The sequence below is a fragment of the Pan troglodytes genome, chromosome 2 (genome assembly GCF_028858775.2).
Source record: "Pan troglodytes isolate AG18354 chromosome 2, NHGRI_mPanTro3-v2.0_pri, whole genome shotgun sequence".
NCBI lineage: Eukaryota > Metazoa > Chordata > Mammalia > Primates > Hominidae > Pan > Pan troglodytes.
Genome location: NC_086015.1, coordinates 156,345,056 through 156,365,389, shown reverse-complemented (window position 1 = coordinate 156,365,389; position 20,334 = coordinate 156,345,056). Strand labels below are relative to the sequence as shown.

Below are 20,334 nucleotides of genomic sequence, written 5' to 3'. Positions count from 1 at the left end.
GATTCAATTAAGTCTACAACAGTTAACAACATGGAAATTGTTCTACGAAAGAACCGTAACTCTCAAAGACTAGAGAGTGTTAGACCTAAGATGATACCTTTAACTTTCCTGAAGCTATTTAAAAAGGAGGACAAAAATAACGCTTTTGAAATAACATAAAACCTGGATTGACTGTCAGAGACCAAAAGGAAAAGCTGTTTAAAAACAGCAGGGGTCAAGTTTAAAAGTCAGCTTTTGCTCCCCAAGATAAAGACTCCTTTCCCACCCAATTTCTGTTCTGACAGGTGATTGCCTTACAACAAACTCCGCCCTCCCTGACTCACTTCCTTTAACACTAACTTTTTCATTGAAACAAATGCCCTTATCTCTTCACACACTAATACCACAAGGGGTTCTTAATAGTCAAAGAAACGAACATATTCTTAAAAACATTTTTAAGAAAAAAATAGCAGTGTTCCTAATTTCTCTCAATTTTGCCAAGAAAATATGAGATAAAACCAAAAACGCTATTTTCTTGCTTCAGGCACACATAAAATTGCTTTCATTGATAATCCAAAAAGCATTTATTTTACATCACTTAATAAAAGCATATTAAAATCTTCTGCTCTGCCATCCTAGACCTATAAAGAGGTCCTGCAAGTGACTAAATCCTGGGCGGAGGTGATTAACGCACCCAGCAACATATTTCATTTCCAATTTTCCACTTTCAAATATCTTCTGTCAGTATATACATTTCTTAGATACTTGGCAGCATTTTACGTCAAAAGGTTTCCAAAAACTTAAAAATAAAACAAGAGACAGTTAAATGCCAAATGCCTTTTCTTAAAAAAACCCTCCAGACAGTACTTGACATGACTTCAGCATTTTTAACACTTTGGATCTACTTTAGCAACTGAATTTATTCAAATACAAGAAGAATCTTTGCAAAGGCATAAAATTATACAGTATCTTTTAATTTCTACATTTAGGATATTGATACTATTGCCTCCCAATTGTGTTTGATATCAAACTTAAGTGAGATCAGAGTGGGAAAAAAAAAATGGCAGTAGGACCATTGCCAGGCAAAATTCTCTATTCTTCCTCCATTGCTGGAGTACTGAGATGCCTCTTGGGCAAAAAAAAAAAAAAAAAGCAAAGCAAAAACACACACACACATTTTAAGGCAAGATATGTTAACACAGCTTTAAAGAAACCTGTAGCCTGTTAATTTCTTTTGGTTTTGTCAAGGGTGTAAATCCCTTTGTCAAGACTCTTCAGATTTCAGCTACACTTCATAGACCTAAGGTATACCAAGTACTCTCTTGATATGTAGACCACCTTAAGAAAAATAAAAAATAAAAAGCTCACACTGCCTCCTACTGTTAAAAGGAAAAACTTATGAGGTCAAATGTGGTCCAAACTGCAGGGTGTAAATGAGAACAAGGATATTATCTTAGCCTGTTTTCTTTTAAATCTATTTCCAAATCAAAACCTCAAAAGGGTTGAGGCAGTGTCTACAATCCATTCAAATGTACTGCAAAAAACATCACTAGGTATAACTTCAGAATTGAAAACCATCTTTCCCAAACATGTTTTTGACTTGATGTGCAATATAAACAGAGGGAAAAAAGGAAGAAAAACTTAAAAGTGCCATCCTACTTTGCCAGAAGGATGGTTACTTTCCCAGATCTAAGGCAATTTTAATAGATGGGTTCTCTTGTTCCCTACATACAATGAGGTAAACTGTTCCATGTCAGATCAGATTCAAAATAACTGTTCATCTTCTAATCAGATGGTAATGGCCATACCCAGGGCTTCCTTGACCTTGATGGTTTTCTCCAAATTTAAAAAGTTGGGAGTAGTGTCATCCAACTTGTCACTGAAACACTTCTGTCTTTAAAATTTCACAAATAGCTCTGAAGAGTATCATGCACCTGCCCCATCCACCTCAGCCATGATACTGTATTAAATCACTGAATATGAAACACAGAAACACAAACAATAGTTTTGGGTTTGTTTCTTTAAAAATGACATTTGTATTAAAAGTCTTAAAATGAAGAGACAATGATTAAACGCATGAAATTAAAAATTACAATTAGTTAGAATTGGTACATCACAACAGTAAAATTTTGCTCTTTGCTTCTGGAGGAACACCCTACAACAGGTAATTAAAAAATTTTAAAATAATATGAAAGGGGAGCTAAATACCTGAAAATTTAAACAAAATGAAGCAAAAAAAAGGGAAACAAATTCATTGCAAGAGATGGAAATTACATTTTAAAGGCTGAAAATAATAAAGAAATTCACTAAACAACAGGCCCTATTGTCCTGGCTCCTTCAGAAAGATTACTGAAAGGAAACTGGGAAGTGGTTTGGGGAATAGCAGATTCTGGGATATGGTGGGAAGTTCACAGGTTGGCACCGGCTGGAACAGCTGAGTTTTGAAGGCACTCTGCAGACACAGGGGTGCTGGGGGCCCTGAATCACATTTACAAAGTCTTTGTACTGTATTTTTAAAAGCTAGTCATTAAAATCGGTTACTGCCAACCAAAAAACAAAAACAAAAGGCTAAACTTAAAACACACACACACCACACACATACACACACACACACCATAGTACACACGAAAATGTGCAGATCTGTAACATTTTTTTCACAGCTGATAAAAAAAAAAAAATACTACCGTTCTCCCCCAGACTCCCCTTTGATACAGTAGGTAAACAAAATAGATTTTTTTTCCACAAATATCAGCAGACACTTTCTGGCACCCCACACTGTATTGGCATCAGTGTTAACAGTCCCAGTTCAGATGTGCAATACTTCAGATTGGATACACTGTAACAAGAATCCAACTTTGCATAGACATCCTCAGAATCGCAATCAGTCATGGGGTTGCCCTTCCAAGCTGGCAGAAAAGGAACCCGATCTTAATTTCCAGCTACTCCTGGAAAACAAGGAAAAAAAGTTTCTTCCTCTCCTCCTGCTCCTTCATATGGTTCTCCCGGACTTCCTTCCATGTATTTAAAACTTGGAACTAGAAAAACGGCTGTTGACCAAAAAAAAAAGAAAGAAAATAGAAAAAACAAAAACAAAAAAACAAAACCATTTCCACCTTCTCCCCCTCCTTTTCCTCCACCCCTCCCCCCCATTTTTTTTCCAGGCTGAAACTTTTGCTTGGTGGGTGTCAAGCTGCCGATACTGCGCCCTAACGGCTACTTAAACGGGGAAATATGCATCAACCAAAATCAGGGAGAAACGTAAATGCTGCAAAGAGCCACATTTCCACCAGAGTATCGGATGGGCAGGACCGGACACCCCCTCGGGCACAGGGTGGAGGCAGGGGACGCCGGCCGCGGAGGCCAGCCGGGCTCCCAAGACACCCTGGCCAATGCAAAGTGGTCTCCAATCTCAAAGCAAGAAATAAATCACATTTAGAGAGTCGGATGCGTTTGGCTTTTGTGCGCAGAGCGCGGCCGGCGCGCGGTGGCCGCCTCAGAGGATCACGCAGGCCGAGCAGCAGCCCTCATCGCCGTTGGGCTGCGCCGCGTAGTTCATCTGCCGCACGATCTCGGCAAATAGCTCGTCTACCGAGGCTTTGTTTTTGGCCGACGTCTCCATGAAGGGGCAGCTCCACTCCTCAGCCAGGGCCTTGCCCTCCCCGTACGAGACCTCGCGCTCACCCTCCAGGTCCACCTTGTTGCCCACCAGGATCATGGGCACGCGCTCGTACCGCTTCACGCGGATGATCTGGTCCCGCATGGGCTTGATGTCCTGGAAGCTCTGCTGGTTGACGAGGCTGTAGACCAGGATGAAGCCCTGGCCGTTCTTGATGTACAGGTCCCGCATGGACGCGAACTGCTCGGTGCCCGCCGTATCCAGGATCTCCAGCACCGACGGCGACGAGTCCACCTCAATCTCCTTGCGGTAAAAGTCTTCGATGGTCGGGTCGTACTTCTCGATGAAGGAGCCCGTCACAAACTGCACGGTGAGCGCGGACTTGCCCACGCCGCCCGAGCCCAGCACCACCACTTTGTACTCTCTCATGGCTCCGTCAGCGCTCTCGCCGCGCCTGCCGCGGCCCCGTCGGGGCTGCGCGCCGGGGAAGGCTGGGCTTGGCGGCTGGACTTCTCTTCCCCTTCCTCAGCTACGCAGGAAAAACCCAGGAGAGAGCAACCCAGAGAACGCAGGGCGGAAACCACCGAACGGAGGCCGGGCGCCGGGCCGGCCGGCGGCGGCGGCGGCGGCGGCGTATCCCTGGGGCGCGGGTCCGGGCCCCGCAGCAGTCCGCGGCGGCAGCAGCAGCCCGGGCGGCGAACCGAGAGGACAATGCCCGCAGCCTGCGCGAGGCGACGGCTGGAGCTCCTAGCTGCGGCAGCCCGGGAGGGCAGGGAGGCGGTGGCGGCGGGCTGCGGAGGTGGCTGCTAATTGCGCGTCGGGCCGGGACGCGCGTGGCATGAGTCCCCGCGGAACGTGCGCCCACCGCCGCGGCCCATCGCGCTCTCTCCCACAGCCTCTACTGGGCGAGGGCTTCCTACTCGCCGCGCGCAGCCCGGCCCTCCCCTCCCCGGCGAGCATGCCCAGTGCGTTCCGGCCGTGCCTTGCCCAAGCGGCCGCTCCTGGTTTTCCGCGGGGCCGGGAGGGGGCGGGGCCGTGGGCGGGGCTCCGGATTTGAGTCCGATTTGGGGAGTGGCGCGAGTTAGGAACTGGCTGGAAGATGGGGTGTGTGTGCGTATATGGGAGCGAGGAAAGCGCTGTAGGAAGCATGCAGGCCGCTTTATTTTACAGCTGTGGGAGTGGTGGACAAGGGCGGCGGCTCTGCGAGAAGCACGTGGGCGCGGCGGGCCGCCTCAGGGATGGAGTAGGCTGTGGTCTTGCCAACTGCCGTTATCAAAGGCCCAAAGACGCCATTCACCCAGCCCCGGGCGGGCGTGTGTCTGGGGGCCGGAAACCCGAAGTCCTGTGGGTGCCGTGGAATGCACGAGCAGCCGGCGGAGCAAACCTGCCCCATAGATTTTTCTAAACCGTTCGCCACAGAAACGCTACTCTGTCTTCTCTGACCGACTCTGTGCACTGCAGCCTTGCACAAAGAAAACAGGAGGTACTCCAAGTCTGAGATACTGTTCCGACTAGGAAAGGGGTAGCCTCTGGTACCTGCAGCTCTCTCGGGGCAGGGTCCCGCGGGTCGTACCCACCTCCCCGCTCGGGTGCGGTCAAAACCCGGAGACCGGATTACATCCCAATCCAGAAGTCTCAGGGCGCCCGCAGTTAGTTCAGGGCATGCTCAGTCGCAGAGCAGGTTTTTGGGCTTGGAAGTAGGAAGCTTTTGCACCACACACCCACACTCTAGCTCAAATTACCTCTCCCAGACTCTGCACTCATTGGTCTCGGGGCGCGAGTCTGACACCCCTAAGTGTTGTTCATTGGCTGCCGCCAAGGCTTTATCAGTTTGGGGCGCTTCATTGGCTAAAAAGTAGCCTCCGCTGGCGATTGGTTATTTATAGAGATTGAGCGGAGAGGCGGAGGCACAGCTGTTCTTTCTCCGTTGCTCCCACACCCTCTGCCTCCCACTTCCCCAACCCTGGCGTTTTGAAGTAAAAGTGAAAAAATAAGAGGCATTTAGGCTGAGAGCTCAGAACTAAATATAGTTCTTTGTTGGTGTTTTCGAGAGTCTGACTCCTCGGTTTCCAGTCACGACTGCCCCTTAAAGGGAGCACAAAGGGCTAATTACAGGTTTTGGTCCGCAAGGAACCGCAGAGTTGCCAAGTTTTTTTGCAGGGAGTGGGAGGGGGCGAGGAGCCGAAATGGGCCACTTGGAATTCGTTTCACCCGGAGGGGTAGGGGAGTGTCCAAGCCTGCTTCAGAGGAAGCATCTTCGCTGGCGGGCCGGGCAATCGCTAGACTTGGCTGGGCTGGCGCTCCCGGGAGGTGCAAGGGAGATGCCCCGACTTGTTCCGACTCCCTCGCTCCTCGCTGAGGAGGGATGTCAAGACCTGTCTGCAGGCTGAGCGCGGCGGCGGCGGGTGCGGGGTGGGGAGGGAGGCGGTGGAGCTGCGTCAGCGCTGGCTCCCCGTCCTGATGTCACTGCTCCCTGGTTTCACCGTCCGCATCGGAGGGTAAACCTGGGCATGGCTAACACGGTTTCAGTTCCTAGTGCCGCCGTGACTCACGCGCGTTTGCTAGTTAACCTCCAAACCCCTGGCCGAAGCTGCTTCCGTGCACGTCTGCAGTGTGAAGTCCTTGGGCACAGAACCGGGCGGGACGTGGGCTGCCCCTGATGCCTTGGGTGGGGTGGGTGGTGCCCACACCTGCGCCTCACCCCATCGTTTAGTAGAGAGAGGAGACTTTCACCTTGACTGTCAGAGTGCTTGGATGTTATGAAGCTTATATAATTCTCCAGAAAAACCTCTCAGAGGCAAACTCGCCTAAGCTGGAGAGAACCCTGTCAACATCCACCCAATGTGTAATGTCCACCAAGCGTTTTACATATACTGTCACTCCTCATAATAATAATTATTTACCCATTTTAAAGATGAGGAAACTGAGGCTGTGAGATGATCAATAATTTGCCTGCGATGCCACAACTAGAAAGTGGCCAACCTAAGATTCCAACCCAGGGATTTGCCTGCAGAACCTAGTCTCATAACCACTGGACCATACTTACCCGTCACATGAATGTTCCGGTATGTTATTCTTTCTTAGAGTGATTTTAGAGGCTGTGTGATCAGACTGGCTCTTAAACCCAAGAGGGACCTCCGCCCACAGCCACCCTCTGGCTCTCCTCTGGCAGTGCCCCTCTTCCGGTCAGGCTGATGGCCCAACTGGAGCCTGACCCTCTTCTAGACTACGTACGCTCCATGTAGTCAGAACTCTGGACTGCTCTGCCCAAATGGTGCCAAGTTCACTTTCAGGATCTGGTCGGGACTCTGAACTCACTCCTGTGTCCAAGAAATAGCTCTTCTTTGGGGTGTGGACAGTAGCTGGACCTGTGGGCTAAGGTGTGCACTCCCAGGTGCTTTGGGCCCCTCGTAATGCAGGAAGAGGGATCATTCGCCATCAGCTTTATCCTCCATGACACCTTCCAGCCTGGCCCTTAGAGAAGTCCAGGAATTCATAGTTCACAACTGGCCATCCAGCTCCGTGTAGGAGGTATTTGTCAAGGTGGGAGGACAGATCATATTTTGTTTAACAATTTGTTATCTTGACTTATGACTTAAATACTTAGGTTAATGCTATGTGGGCCTCTATTGGTACTCTTAACCACAAATATTAGGTGTGGTTCTGAGTGTGATATAGAAGCAGATGCTTTGTCCTTCTGGGCCTGAAGTCTAATCTCAAGTATTGGATATCAGTTATTACCAGAGGCCTTAGGCGAGTCACTTAAGCTCTCCTAACCTTAGTTTCCCTTTCTATAAAATGGTGATAATATAATTTGCCCTACGCACCTACCTACACAAGGAACCTTGGAGAAAATCCGGTCACCAAATCAATCATTTTACAGCAGAGAGAGCTGAGCAGAATTAGGACCCTGCTGTCTTAGCTGCCCTTACCATGTGCCAGGCTGTCCAGAGGGATAATAATTAACAGATAATAGACGGAAACATGTTTCTAAAGCTGCAGCACCCCATACGTGCATCAAATTACTGCTCAGACCCAGACAGCCTGACAGTCCCTTGAGAAATGACCATTCCTAAGACTCTAGGTAGCCATGTGGATGGGTATTACTGAACCTTTATGGCCTCCTCAGTACCAGAAAGATGCCACAATTTGAATACTTTTTATTAGGGATTCTTCAATAGCAATTTTTATTACATTCAGATGGTCTTCCACAGAAAGATTTATATTGGAGCTTTGGGATTTCAAATGAAGCAATGAAAAATGTACAATTTTTTTTTTTTTTTTTTTTTTTTTTTTTTGAGACAGTGTCTTGCTCTGTCACCCAGGCTGGAGTGCAATGGCACGATCTCAGCTCACTGCAACCTCTGCCTCCCAGGTTCAAGTGATTCTCCAGCCTCAGCCTCCTGAGTAACTGGGATTACAGGGGCGTGCCACCACGCCTAACTAATTTTTGTATTTTTAGTAGAGACAGGGTTTCATCATGTTGGCCAGACTGGTCTCGAACTCCTGATCTCAGGTGATCTGCCCACATCAGCTTCCCAAAGTACTGGGATTAGAGGCATGAGCCACTGTGCCCGGCCCAGTGTACAAATTTTTAGGGTTGATCATTTCTTCATGTAAAATTTGTTAGGAATATTTTTACCCCCACTCACAGCGTGAAACATTATCTATCCTGTACTATAATTATTACATTTACATAACTAAGTCTGGTCACCTTAAGCACCATGTGAAATACTCAAGGGCAAGGTCCATGTCTAGTTTATCTTTAGAGCCACCTTTGTCCTTCACAGCACTTAGTACCGTAGAAAGCCCTCAAATATTTATTAATGAATGTGTGAATGGTATTTTATCCTTTTCCAAACTCTATTTGTGTTAGAAGATCATATCAATCCTTGATAAGACATAACATGTTTTCGATCCACAGAAAAATGTATACTAATGTGTCAGTCTGTCTCCCTGAGTCACAAAGATGCTGGAGTGATCAAAGTCTTCATTTATTGGGGTGAAAACACTAAATCAGTGCTATCTTGAGGAAAGATACCAAAGCATCCAATGGATAAACCTTTTGTCTGAAGAAGACATTTTCAGATTATGTGGAAAGGCATTTTTGAAAAACAATCTAACATAAAAGCTATCAGGAAGAGACAGCTTAACTTTGATACTTTGCATAAACAGGGGTCCCATTCCTAACCTTTGCTCACAGAGTGACCTCCTTCCAAGATACACAGGTTGGGCCTTGAAAGAATTAGATTTCTTAGAATGTGACTCTTTTACGTCCTCAAGAAAATAACTACCCGCTTGTTCTTTTCATTTGTACTAGGTAAGTGGAGGTTTGTTTCAAAATGTTCATAGTTTTAGTTAGTGTCACCTATAGGTAAACAAAAAATTCTAAACAAATTCTAATTTTGAAAGCATCAAAGGTAAGTTGATAGTGACCATATATCATTATTTGAAAGCTGAAGTAGGCCAGGCACAATGGCTCACACCCGTAATCCCAGCACTTTGGGAGGCCGAGGCGGGCAGATCACGAGGTCAGGAGTTTGAGTCCAGCCTGGCCAAAACGGCAAAACCCCATCTCTACTAAAAATACAAAAATTGGCTGGGTGTGGTGGCACATGCTTGTGGTCCCAGCTACTTGGGGGGGCTGAGGCAGGAGAATCACTCGAACCTGGGAGGCAGAGGTTGCAGTGAGCAGAGATTGTGCCACTGCACTCCAGCCCGGGTGACAGAGTGAGACTCCATCTCAAAAAAATAAATAAAGTGGAGGTATAAGTGTGAGAATAACTGTGCCTTACTGTGTTCTCAATATGTGTTAAGTAACTGAATATATTATAACATGACCACATATCCACTAGTAGGCTTAGGATATTTTACTTTATCAGTGGTCCTTTTTAAATAATCTTCAGTAATGTCTCTAAAAATATTTTGTACATCAACCAAACCATCATTATCATTTCATACTATTCATACTATTCAGATACACTTTGGGTAGACAACATATTACACATTATTTCACACTACTATATACTATTCATATTATACTTTGGGAAGCCATTTTGTAAGAACAATTACTTGTAATGAGATTTCATGTCTTTATATTTTAACAGTGTCCTAAAATCCTAGCATGATAACTAGGAGAGACAAAGATCTGCCTAGTTTTCTAATTTCAGTGTCTGCCTATATAACTTGTACTCTGATTCTTTTTTCCTATTTTAATTATTCTTCAAAGGAAAGTGTGTAGAAGAGTCTTAAATTTTAAATTAAATAACCTCTTAAAATCAAGTTTTCTATAAACTTTTTTACAGGCAAAAACAAATAGGAGAATCAAAATAGCTATGTCTCAAAGCTGTTGTTTAACAGTTTAATATTAAATAATGATCTCAACATATAAATTAATAGTCTGTTTAAGATTTGTCTCCTCACAACCTTCTGTTCCAGAAAACCAAATACAGCAAGAATGAGAGAAATTGCACTGTTGCATTAAAAAGAATTTTCCTGCCGGGCGCGGTGACTCACGCCTGTAATCCCAGCACTTGGGGAGGCCAAGGCGGGTGGATCACGAGGTCAAGAGATCAAGACCATCCTCGCCAACATGGTGAAACCCCGTCTCTACTAAAAATACAAAAAATTAGCCGGGTGTGGTGGCGGATGCCTGTAGTCCCAGCTACTCAAGAAGCCGAGGCAGGAAAATCACTTGGACCCTGGAGGCAGAGGTTGCAGTGAGCCGAGATTGCGCCACTGCACTCCAGCCTGGCGACATAATGAGACTCTGTCTTAAAAAAAAAAAAAAGGAATTTTCCTCTCACTTTCTTCTCACCACCACTAGATTAAAGGAGCCCCCTTTTCTTCTGCAGATGAGAGGTGACAGCGTGCTGGCAGTCCTCACAGCCCTCTCTCGCTCTCAGCGCCTCCTCTGCCTGGGCTCCCACTTCGGCCGCACTTTAGGAGCCCTTCAGCCCACCACTGCACTGTGGGAGCCCCTTTCTGGGCTGGCCAAGGCCGGGGCCGGCTCCCTCAGCTTGCAGGGAGGTGTGGAGAGAGAGGCGTGAGCGGGAACCGGGGCTGCGCGAGGGGCTTGAGGGCCAGCTGGAGTTCCGGGTGGGCGTGGGCTTGGCGGCCCAGCACTCGGAGCAGCCCCCTGCCGGTCCCGGGCAATGAGGGGCTTAGCACCCAGGCCAGCGGCTGCGGAGGGTGTACTGGGTCCCCCAGCAGTGCCGGCCCACCGGTGCTGCACTCGATTTCTCGCCGGGCAGGGCTCGGGACCTGCAGCCCACCATGCCTTAGCCTCCCACCCACTCCGTGGGCTCGTGTGCGGCTGGAGCCTCCCCTAGGAGCGCCGCCCCCTGCTCCAGGGCGCCCAGTCCCATCGACCACCCCAAGGGCTGAGGAGTGCCGGCGCACGGCGCGGGACTGGCAGGCAGCTCCACCTGCAGCCCCGGTGCGCGATCCACTGGGTGAAGCCAGCTGGGCTTCTGAGTCTGGTGGGGATGTGGAGAAGCTTTATGTCTAGCTCAGGGATTGTAAATACACCAATCGGCACTCTGTATCTAGCTCAAGGTTTGTAAACACACCAATCAGCACCCCTGTCTAGCTCAGGGTTTGTGAATGCAATCGACACTCTGTATCTAGCTACTCTGGTGGGGACTTGGAGAATCTTCGTGTGGACACTGTATCTAGCTCATCTGGTGGGGACGTGGAGAACCTTTATATCTAGCTCAGGGATTGTAAACACACCAATCAGCGCCCTGTCAAAACAGACCACTCAGCTCTACCAATCAGCAGGATGTGGGTGGGGCCAGATAAGAGAATGAAAGCAGGCTGCCCATGCCAGGATTGGCAACCTGCTCGGGTCCCCTTCCACACTGTGGGAGCTTTGTTCCTTCACTCTTTGCAATAAATCTTGTTGCTGCTCACTCTTTGGGTCCACACTGCCTTTATGAGCTGTAACACTCACTGCGAAGGTCTGCAGCTTCACCACGAACCCACCGGGAGGAACGAACAACTCCAGATGCGCCGCCTTAGGAGCTGTAACACTCGCCGCGAAGGTCCGTGGCTTCACTCCTGAGCCAGCGAGACCACGAAGCCCACCAGAAGGAAGAAATTCCGAACACATCCGAACATCAGAAGGAACAAACTCCGGACACACCACCTTTAGGAACTGTAACACTCACCGCGAGGGTCCGCGGCTTCATTCTTGAAGTCAGTGAGACCAAGAACCCACCAATTCCGGACACACAGGGACAGCAATCCACTGCTTGCCATGATGTACGATTGAAGCCTATCACCCTTTCTGCAGCAGTGGCTCCAGTAAGTCTTTCAAACTTTGTGGTTTTGATGGAGACAAATGAGACATCAACTCCCCCAATTTCCTTTGGGGGAAAAGAAGTTTCCTTTGTAAGTTTTCCTTCAAAAGCCAGCCACAGGGTCTGGTTTAAGGAATCTGCCTAATAGGAGTTCTGTTTTACTGGCCACTTGTTACATAATCTAGCAATCAGAAGCTAAAAGAAAAGACTGTGTGTATGGGTCTTAAGAAGATAACACATGCTGGGTGTGATGGCTCATGACTGTAATCCCAGCACTTTGGGAGGCCAAGGTGGGCAGATCACTTGAGGCCAGGAGTTTGAGACTAGCCTGGCCAACATGGCAAAACCCCTAAAAAAAAAAAAAAAAAAAAAAAAAATTCGCTGTGTGTGGTGGTGCACACCTGTAGTCCCAGCTACTTGAGAGGCTGAGGCAGGAGAATTGCTTGAACCCAGGAGGTGGAGGTTGCAGTGAGCCGAGATCATGCCACTGCACTCCAGCCTGGGTACAGAGCAAAGCTCTGTCTCAAAAAATAAAAAAAAGAAGACAGTAACACGTAATACTGCAGTATTCAGGCTATTTAAATAATTTTGTGATTGTTATATTCAGTTCTGTCATAGAAGTTTGTAAATCTTTTGAAGTTTTCTCTAAATCCATTTTAAAACACATGTAAAATGGAAATTACTGCTCTATTATTCAACTATTGTAATATGAACATATTACCACAAAATATGAAAATAAAATTCTTTCTGTCAAGGAATTTACATTTTTAAAATACCTATTGCCTTGTAGACTATAATGTGAAATTAACAAGACATGATCCTGGAAAACTGAACAAATATTTCTGTGTTTCACATAAGCTAAATATCCTAAAAAACCAGTTCAGACATTTTTGCGTAAAGGACCAGATAGTAAATACTGCAGATTTTGCAGGTCATACCATCTCTGTTGCACCTACACATTTCTGTTGCACCTTGTAGCATGAGAACAGCCATAGAAAATATGTAAATAGATGTGTTCCAGTAATACTTTATGAAAATAGGTAGTGGACTGCATTTGGCCCACAGATCCATAGTTTGCCAATTTCTAAACTGTGTACTGAGGGGAAAAAAATCTTTGTTTCTGAAGGTTCTTTTAGTCAAAATAAACTACTAATCTGTCATTAGATAGAATCACAACTCTTGGCCATAAGTTATAGTAAAATGATCACTCACATAGTATATTTCAACCAATATGACTGTAATTCTGTATGGTTGCTATTTTTACATAAATCATTTAAAATTTCTTCTCAACAGTTAAGTTTCACTCTATCACCCAGACTGGAGTGCAGTGGCATAATCTCCGCTCATTGCAGCCTCTGCCTCCCGGATTCAAGTGATTCTCCTGCCTCAGCCTCCCCAGTAGCTGGGACTACAAGTATGTGCCACCATACCCAGCTAATTTTTGTATTTTTAGTAGAGACAGGGTGTCACCATGTTGGCCAAACTGGTCTCAAATTCCTGGCCTCAAGTGATCCACCTGCCCCAACCTTCCAAAGTGCTGAGATTACAGGTGTGAGCCACTGTGCCTGGCCAGTATCTGCCTTTTTTTTTTATTGTACTTCTAACATCTTTTTCTTATTGATTTGTAATTGTTGATTATGGATTATGGTTTTATATAGGGGAAAACTAGTCCCATGTCAATCATATGCCTCACAAATAACTTTATAAGTTTGTTATTAGACTTTTGTTTATGCTTTTTTATTTAGTTTCTTTTTAATTTCTATTTTGAATATATTGATCTCTTCCTTTATGAGTTTCCTTTGTGAATTTCTTGCTACAAATTGGAAGACCCCTCACATTCCAAGATATTTTATACAATTTAATGTTTTCTTCTAGCATTGTTAGGGTTTTATTTTTAATGGTTAAATTTTGGTTTGTTTTTCCACTGAAAGGAGAGCATCAGTAAAGATGGCAAGATTGAAATCCAAGCAACAGAATTTCCACTGAATAGAAATTTCTGAGGAAAGTGTAAGGACAGGTGTGAGAACTCTGGTGGCAAGGATGAAGAAGCATCCCCCTTCTCAAACAGGAAAGAAGAGCCAAGAGACCTGAAAAGCAGCTGGAGCCAAGAAGGTGAAAAGGTGAGAGTTCCCATTGCAAATAACATTCTCTCTGTAAATAAAAATGGAAAGGCACCTGCTGAAAGATGGGAGACCATGTGTGAATTTGGGAATCTGAGTAATAATAAAGCTGTTTCTAACAGTGACTGTGCAGTGCAGCACAAAGTTGCCAGGCTGCTAAATTTGGGTTACAGAAATTTGTGAAGATGCCAATTCAGGTTTTTTTGTTTTTATTAAGAAGGATACTAGCAATTCTTAAATCTGTCAGATCAGATTATCTTAAAATTTCTGAAGGCTTTTTTTCCACACAAACAAATAAATATTTATAAAATGAACTATATGCTCATACCCTTAGTGAAAATATGCACATCAACTTATGACTTGTGTAAGTCAATTACTAATTCAATTACTAATGGGAAATTGGATGAACTCAGTAAAACTGTCTCAACTATGTCTCTGGAGTTTCTTTTTCTATTACATGCTAAATTACAATAAAACCTTGACTACCTAAACTCTCAGAGATTCAGTTTTTTTTTTTTGTTTTTTTTTTTTTTGAGTAGTTGAGTATTTGTTTAGAAAACATTGCTGTTGTCTGAGTTGTTCTGTCACAGTAAGAAAAATATTTAGGCCGGGCGTGGTGGCTCACGCCTGTAATCTCAACACTTTGGGAGGCCGAGGTGGGTGGATCACCTGAGGTCAGGAGTTAGAGACCAACCTGGCCAACATGGTAAAACCCCATCTCTACTAAAAATACAAAAATTAGCCAGGCATGGTGGTGGGCACCTGTAATCCCAGCTACTCGGGAGGCTGAGGCAGGAGAATCACTTGAACCCGGGAGGTGGATGTTGCAGTGAGCTGAGATCGTGCTATTTCACTCCAGACTGGGCAACAAGAGCGAGACTGACTCGAAGAAAAAAAAAAGAAAGAAAAATATTTATATTCTCTTCATTAGATAACTAGTATGTATTTACTGTAATAAATTTGGAAAGTATAGAAAAGAAAAAAAAAACCAAAGTAAAAATAACAAATTACCCAAAAACAAAAAATTAATATTCTGGTTAACAGTCTTCTTGTCTTTTTATCATAGAATTATTTTATATATTCCATAGGTCTAGTTTTCTTGTGCCTGTTTTAACTTGCCACTCAATGTAGGCCTCAGGTATTCTATAAACTACTGGTCAGGAAATAAGAGAGATACCTTAACATTTTTTCTCTCTTATTTAATAGTTTGGGGTAATATAATATTTATATTTTTTATGTTAAAGTTGTCTCAATGCTACCGAGGTTAAAAGTTGTCCAGGCAGTTGCTTTCTTGACAAAGCCCCTTAGGGCAGCCTGGTTGGGGTTGTTTGCCTGTTTGTCCTGCAGGTGGGATAAAGCATGTTCAGGTTCATGAACTCTGGGGCGGCAGAATATGGTTGCCCATCTGCACAATTAACCAGTGAATCAAGGGCATCAGCTGCATTCTCCCAAATGGTTTTGTCCCTCTCCAGAAATTATCTTCCTCTTTGTTGCAAACAGTGCCCTTTGATGTGTCAGCACCATTCAAAGCACCAGCAGTGACTTCTGCATCACTAACACATTTCTGCTTTCTTTGTCAGTTTGCACCCAGGCTTCTATCTCTTTTGCTCAAAATTTTTCCTGAGGCTTAAAAGAAATCTGCCCCTTATTCTTTCCAAAGTATGTCCTAGCATACTTTCCAAAGTATGTCCCAATAAGCATTCGGAAATGACTTATTCTCTCAAGGCTACAAAATCTTTACCCGAAAAATTTTTTAAAAGGTACTTATGCTGACATGATTTCAGGCTATTTTCTCTAAATTGTTCGTGTTTGATTTGACTAGAATACCAGGCATAAGCAGTATTTAAAATTGTATATTCATTATAATAATGGGGTGAGAATTCCTAAATATTACATGCCTGATAAACCTACTTCTGCATTAAACCTCATATGCAGTACAATTTTCTATCTTGAATAAAACTTTTTTTTTATAGGCTAACACAGGGAGTTAATATTTGGTGGCTAGGAGATAGAAATAATGTTCACAGATACCACAATGTTTCCTCTAGATGAGCTGAATAATTGTGTGAAAACAGGATATATCGTTATCCTCAGATAAGCCTCTGGTTCTGAAAAGATCCTTCATCAAATGTAAGTAAAAATGGTTCAAGGAGGTTGGGTATGACAAGAGAAAATATCTTTGACTTTCCAAGCATTATTTATACTTTGGGTACTACACTACACTCTAGCATACTCTAGTAACATACAATTTCCTAAATATTAAACTGTCAGCATATTCTTATTCTGTTTAATTCAAATAAACTTTTTTTTTTTTTTAGATGGGGTCTTGACATGTTGCCCATGCTAGTCTCAAACTCCTGGCTTTAAGCAGTCCTTCTGCTTTGGCCTCCCAAAGTGCTAGGGTTACAGGCATGAGCTACCATGCCTAGCCCAAATAAAATTTTATTGAATGTGTAAAGCTGTAAGTTACATTAGACTGACTGGGCAAGGTGGCTGATGCCTGTAATCCCAACACTTTGGGAGGCCGAGGTGGGTGGATCATTTGAGGTCAGGAATTCGAGACCAGCCTGGCCAACATGGTGAAACCCTGTCTCTACTAAAATTATATAAAAAATTAGCTGGGCATGGTGGCATGCGCCACCAGCTACTTAAGAGCTGCTTAGGAGGCTGAGGCATGAGAATCACTTGAACCCAGGAGACAGAGGTTGCAGTGAGCCGAGATCACACCATTGCACTCCAGCATGGGTGACAGAGTGAGACCCTGCTTCAAAAAAAAAAAAAACAGTTACAATGAACCAACTTTATATGACTTTCATGTATCAAGCTTGAGCCTAAGTTTATTTCATTCTGGGATGCAGGCAAGTCAGGGAAGGAAGGTCTAGGACAAGGAAATCAAGCCAGGAAATAGACCATTCTGTAAAGGTTCAAGTTACCACTGGGGAGGTATGAGAAGGGAAGATCGTTGAGGCTCATAAGTATGATTCAAGGACAACAGAAAGCATAAAAGAGAAAGGGAGATGTCTGTCTAAAGTAGAGTTTACATCTTAGATTATCCTTTGGAATTTCCCCAATAAGTCTATGTGGGGGAAAGAGACTGTAATAGAATAGCAAGACATTTTAACCATTGAAATTACAAGATACCAGCAGCATTGGGTCCCATAGCTTCTGCAACATGCCATGCCATGGTCTGCAGCTTTGATGGCTACAGCAGTCACAGGGGGTCTGTGATAGACCTCTAGGGCAGCAAGCAGTCACACTGGGCATTGGCAGCTGCAGCAAAGACCTCAATATAATGAGTAAAGAAAAGCAATGGTCCAATACATAGAACAACCAGGGAGGCTGGTCAGGGAAAGGGCAAGATAGACCACCATAATGGTGCTGTTCGTGAGGAATTAAGGAGGCCTGGACTTCCTGCACTGTTACAGACTAAGGCAAAATAATAAAAATAAGATATATCATTGTTATTTTCTTACCCCTAAGCTAGAATAATACAGGAAATTAGGTTACATGGGAAATTGTTTAGAAAGAAGTTTTCTACAAGCCACAAAAGTTTTCTAACACCCCTCTCCCACTTCATCTTTATAGAATTTGCTGGGTTTATTTTTAATGTCTTCTAAAGTTATCTCACACTGAAGGAATTAGAAATACTTATGGCTGCACTTATCAGGAAACCCAACTGATATGGTTTGGCTGTGTCCCCACCCAAGTCTCATCTTGAATTATAGCTCCCATAATTCTCACATGTTGTGGGAGGGACCCAGTGGGAGATAATTGAATCATGGGGGCGGGTCCCCCATACTGTTCTCAGGTTGTAAATAAGTCTCATGAGAGCTCTTGATCTTATAAGGGGTTTCCCCTTTCACTTGGCTCTCATTCTCTCTTGCCTGCTGCCGTGTAAGACATGCCTTTTGCCTTCTGCCATGATTGTGAGGCCTCCCCAGCCACGTGGAACTGTGAGTCCATGAAACCTCTTTTTCTTTATAAATTACCCAGTCTCAGCTATGTCTTTATCAGCAGCGTGAAAACAGACTGATACACCAACTAAGGGTGGTGGGACTAAACACGTAAATATTTATCACATAACAAGAAGCCTGAAAAAGGACTTCTGGACTAATTGGCCTTGGTCCAATTGCTCAGTGAAGAGAATTGCTGTCCCAGAAATGTAGTCTGTTTTTGTGGCAGGAAAAAGATGGCCTGGGAAGGTGGAATGAAGAATGCACAAGCACAAACTTCAGGACACTTTCAGTTACATTTCTTGGCTGGTACTGCATTGAATGCCCTTGTATCTGTAAGGGAGGCTAGGAAAATTAATATTTAATGTTTCCACCTTCTATAGTGGAGGGAGACAAAGGAGAAATAAAAGGAGAATGGTGTTGAGTAAGCCAGACTATAGTGTCTACCCTAAATCACTCTTCAGAAACTCAGTATTTTTCTCTCTATTGAATTTGCACATCATTTCTTCATGCCCATGCAATAAATATTGGGCAAGAGGTACAATCATTTATCTTTTCATTAAAAAATACATTTAAAAGGCTTTATTTGTTTTCCAGTTTGGTTGCATAGTTTTTACCAACTCAACTTTTAAAAAATATTTTATGCTTTTTGAAACAGGGCCTCCATGTGTCACCCATGCTAGAGTGCAGTGGCATGATCACGACTCACTGCAGCCTCAACCTCCCAGGCCCAAATGATCCTCCCCCCCTTAGCCTCCTGGGCAGCTGAGACTACAGGCATGCACCACCATGCCCACTAATTTTTTTTTTTCTTTGAGACGGAGTCTCGCTCTGTCGCCCAGGCTGGAGTGCAGTGGCGCAATCTTGGCTCACTGCAACCTCCGCCTCCTGGGTTCATGCCATTCTCCTGCCTCAGCCTCTCGAATAGCTGGAACTACAGGCGCCCGCCACACACCCGGCCAATTTTTTTGTATTTTTAGTAGAGACCAGATTTTACCGTGTTAGCCAGGATGGTCTTGATCTCATGACCTTGTGATCCACCCGCCTCGGCCTCCCAGAGTGCTGGGATTACAGGCGTGAGCCACTGCTCCTTTTAATTTGTTGTAGAGACAAGGTCTTTTTGCCTAGGCTGGTCTTGCACTCCTGAACTCAAGCCATCCTCCCACTTCAGCATCCCAATGTGCTGGGATTATAGGCATGAGCCACCATACCCAGCTGTCAACTTTCAGTTACATAGAAATCTGCCAAAAACATAACTTTTTTTTTACATTTTTTGAGTCCTGACATACAATTCATAGTAAAAAGAGCACTAGATTTTTAGTCTAACAGACTTACTTTTAAATTTTGTCTTTCTATTTTTAGTAGAGACGGGGTTTCACCATGCTGGCCAGCATGGTCTCGAACTCCTGACCTCGTGATCCACCCACCTCAGCCTCCCAAAGTGCTGGAATTGCAATTAGCTGGGCATGGTGGTGCATGCCTGTAATCCCAGCTACTGGGGAGGCCGAGGCAGGCGAATCACTTGAACCCAGCAGGCGGAGGTTGCAGTGAGCCGAGATCACACCACTGTACTCCAGCCTGAGCGATAGAGTAAGACTCTGTCTCAAAAAAAAATAATAAAAGTAAAAGTAAAAAATTTGACTTTCTAGATGTAAAATTTGGGACAACTTAATTTCTATGGTAGCTAGTCTTCAAGATGGCCCCTACCGATCTCACTACCTGCTGGCATTCATACCTTTGAATCGCCTTTACCCATGGTGTATAAGGTTGGTCTGTATGATCAATGGATCATGACATAAGTGATGGTATGCCACTTTTAAGATTAGGCTATAAAAAAAGACAGCAGCTTTTGTCCTGGGCTCTGTCTCTCTTGCATTTCCCACTCTGGGGAATCCAGTTTCCACTTCTTCCAGACATCCAGGCAACCCTGTGGAGAGGGCCATGTGACGAAGAATTTGGACACATATGAATTGTTCATGTTCATTTTCACAGGTTTACTTTACTCTTTTTAAAACTCCTTTTTTTGTTTAAGATTAGCACAATTAAAAAAATGTCTTTGCCCTTTGCTTTTTGCTGGAACTAGTGTAGTATACATGTCATTGTACACAGCTGGCTCTATGACATTGCCTTGGCACCCTACTGCAGTGAGGATGGTTTGTTATTTAAGGTCACTTGCATTTAATAATGAATGTCTTTCTCAGAATGTTGAATGGTCGGTCTGATGTGTCTTTAGTGGGCTACCAACTAAATAAAATATTGACCTATTGATGTAAATGGGCCTTGTCTTCCACTAGAAGGCCTCAGGTGATTTTAATATGTCCCACTAGGGGAATGCACCTCCATTACTGAATGACTGATATGGG

General features: G+C 44.5%; 1 protein-coding gene and 1 long non-coding RNA gene across 2 annotated transcripts; one reads left to right on the top strand and one right to left on the bottom strand.

Moving 5' to 3' along the window:
* Positions 1-1,984: 1,984 nt before the first annotated feature.
* On the bottom strand, positions 1,985-5,555 carry RAP2B (RAP2B, member of RAS oncogene family). Its single transcript, XM_063807275.1, has one exon. The coding sequence runs from the start codon at positions 4,022-4,024 to the stop codon at positions 3,473-3,475; it is 552 nt and encodes a 183-aa protein (XP_063663345.1). The 5' UTR covers positions 4,025-5,555; the 3' UTR covers positions 1,985-3,472.
* Positions 5,556-8,098: 2,543 nt separating this feature from the next.
* Positions 8,099-14,509, top strand: LOC107970516 (uncharacterized). The gene is made up of 2 exons (XR_001713110.3): positions 8,099-11,902; positions 13,830-14,509. It is a non-coding gene; the product is annotated as an uncharacterized LOC107970516 (long non-coding RNA).
* The last annotated feature ends 5,825 nt before the right edge of the window (positions 14,510-20,334 follow it).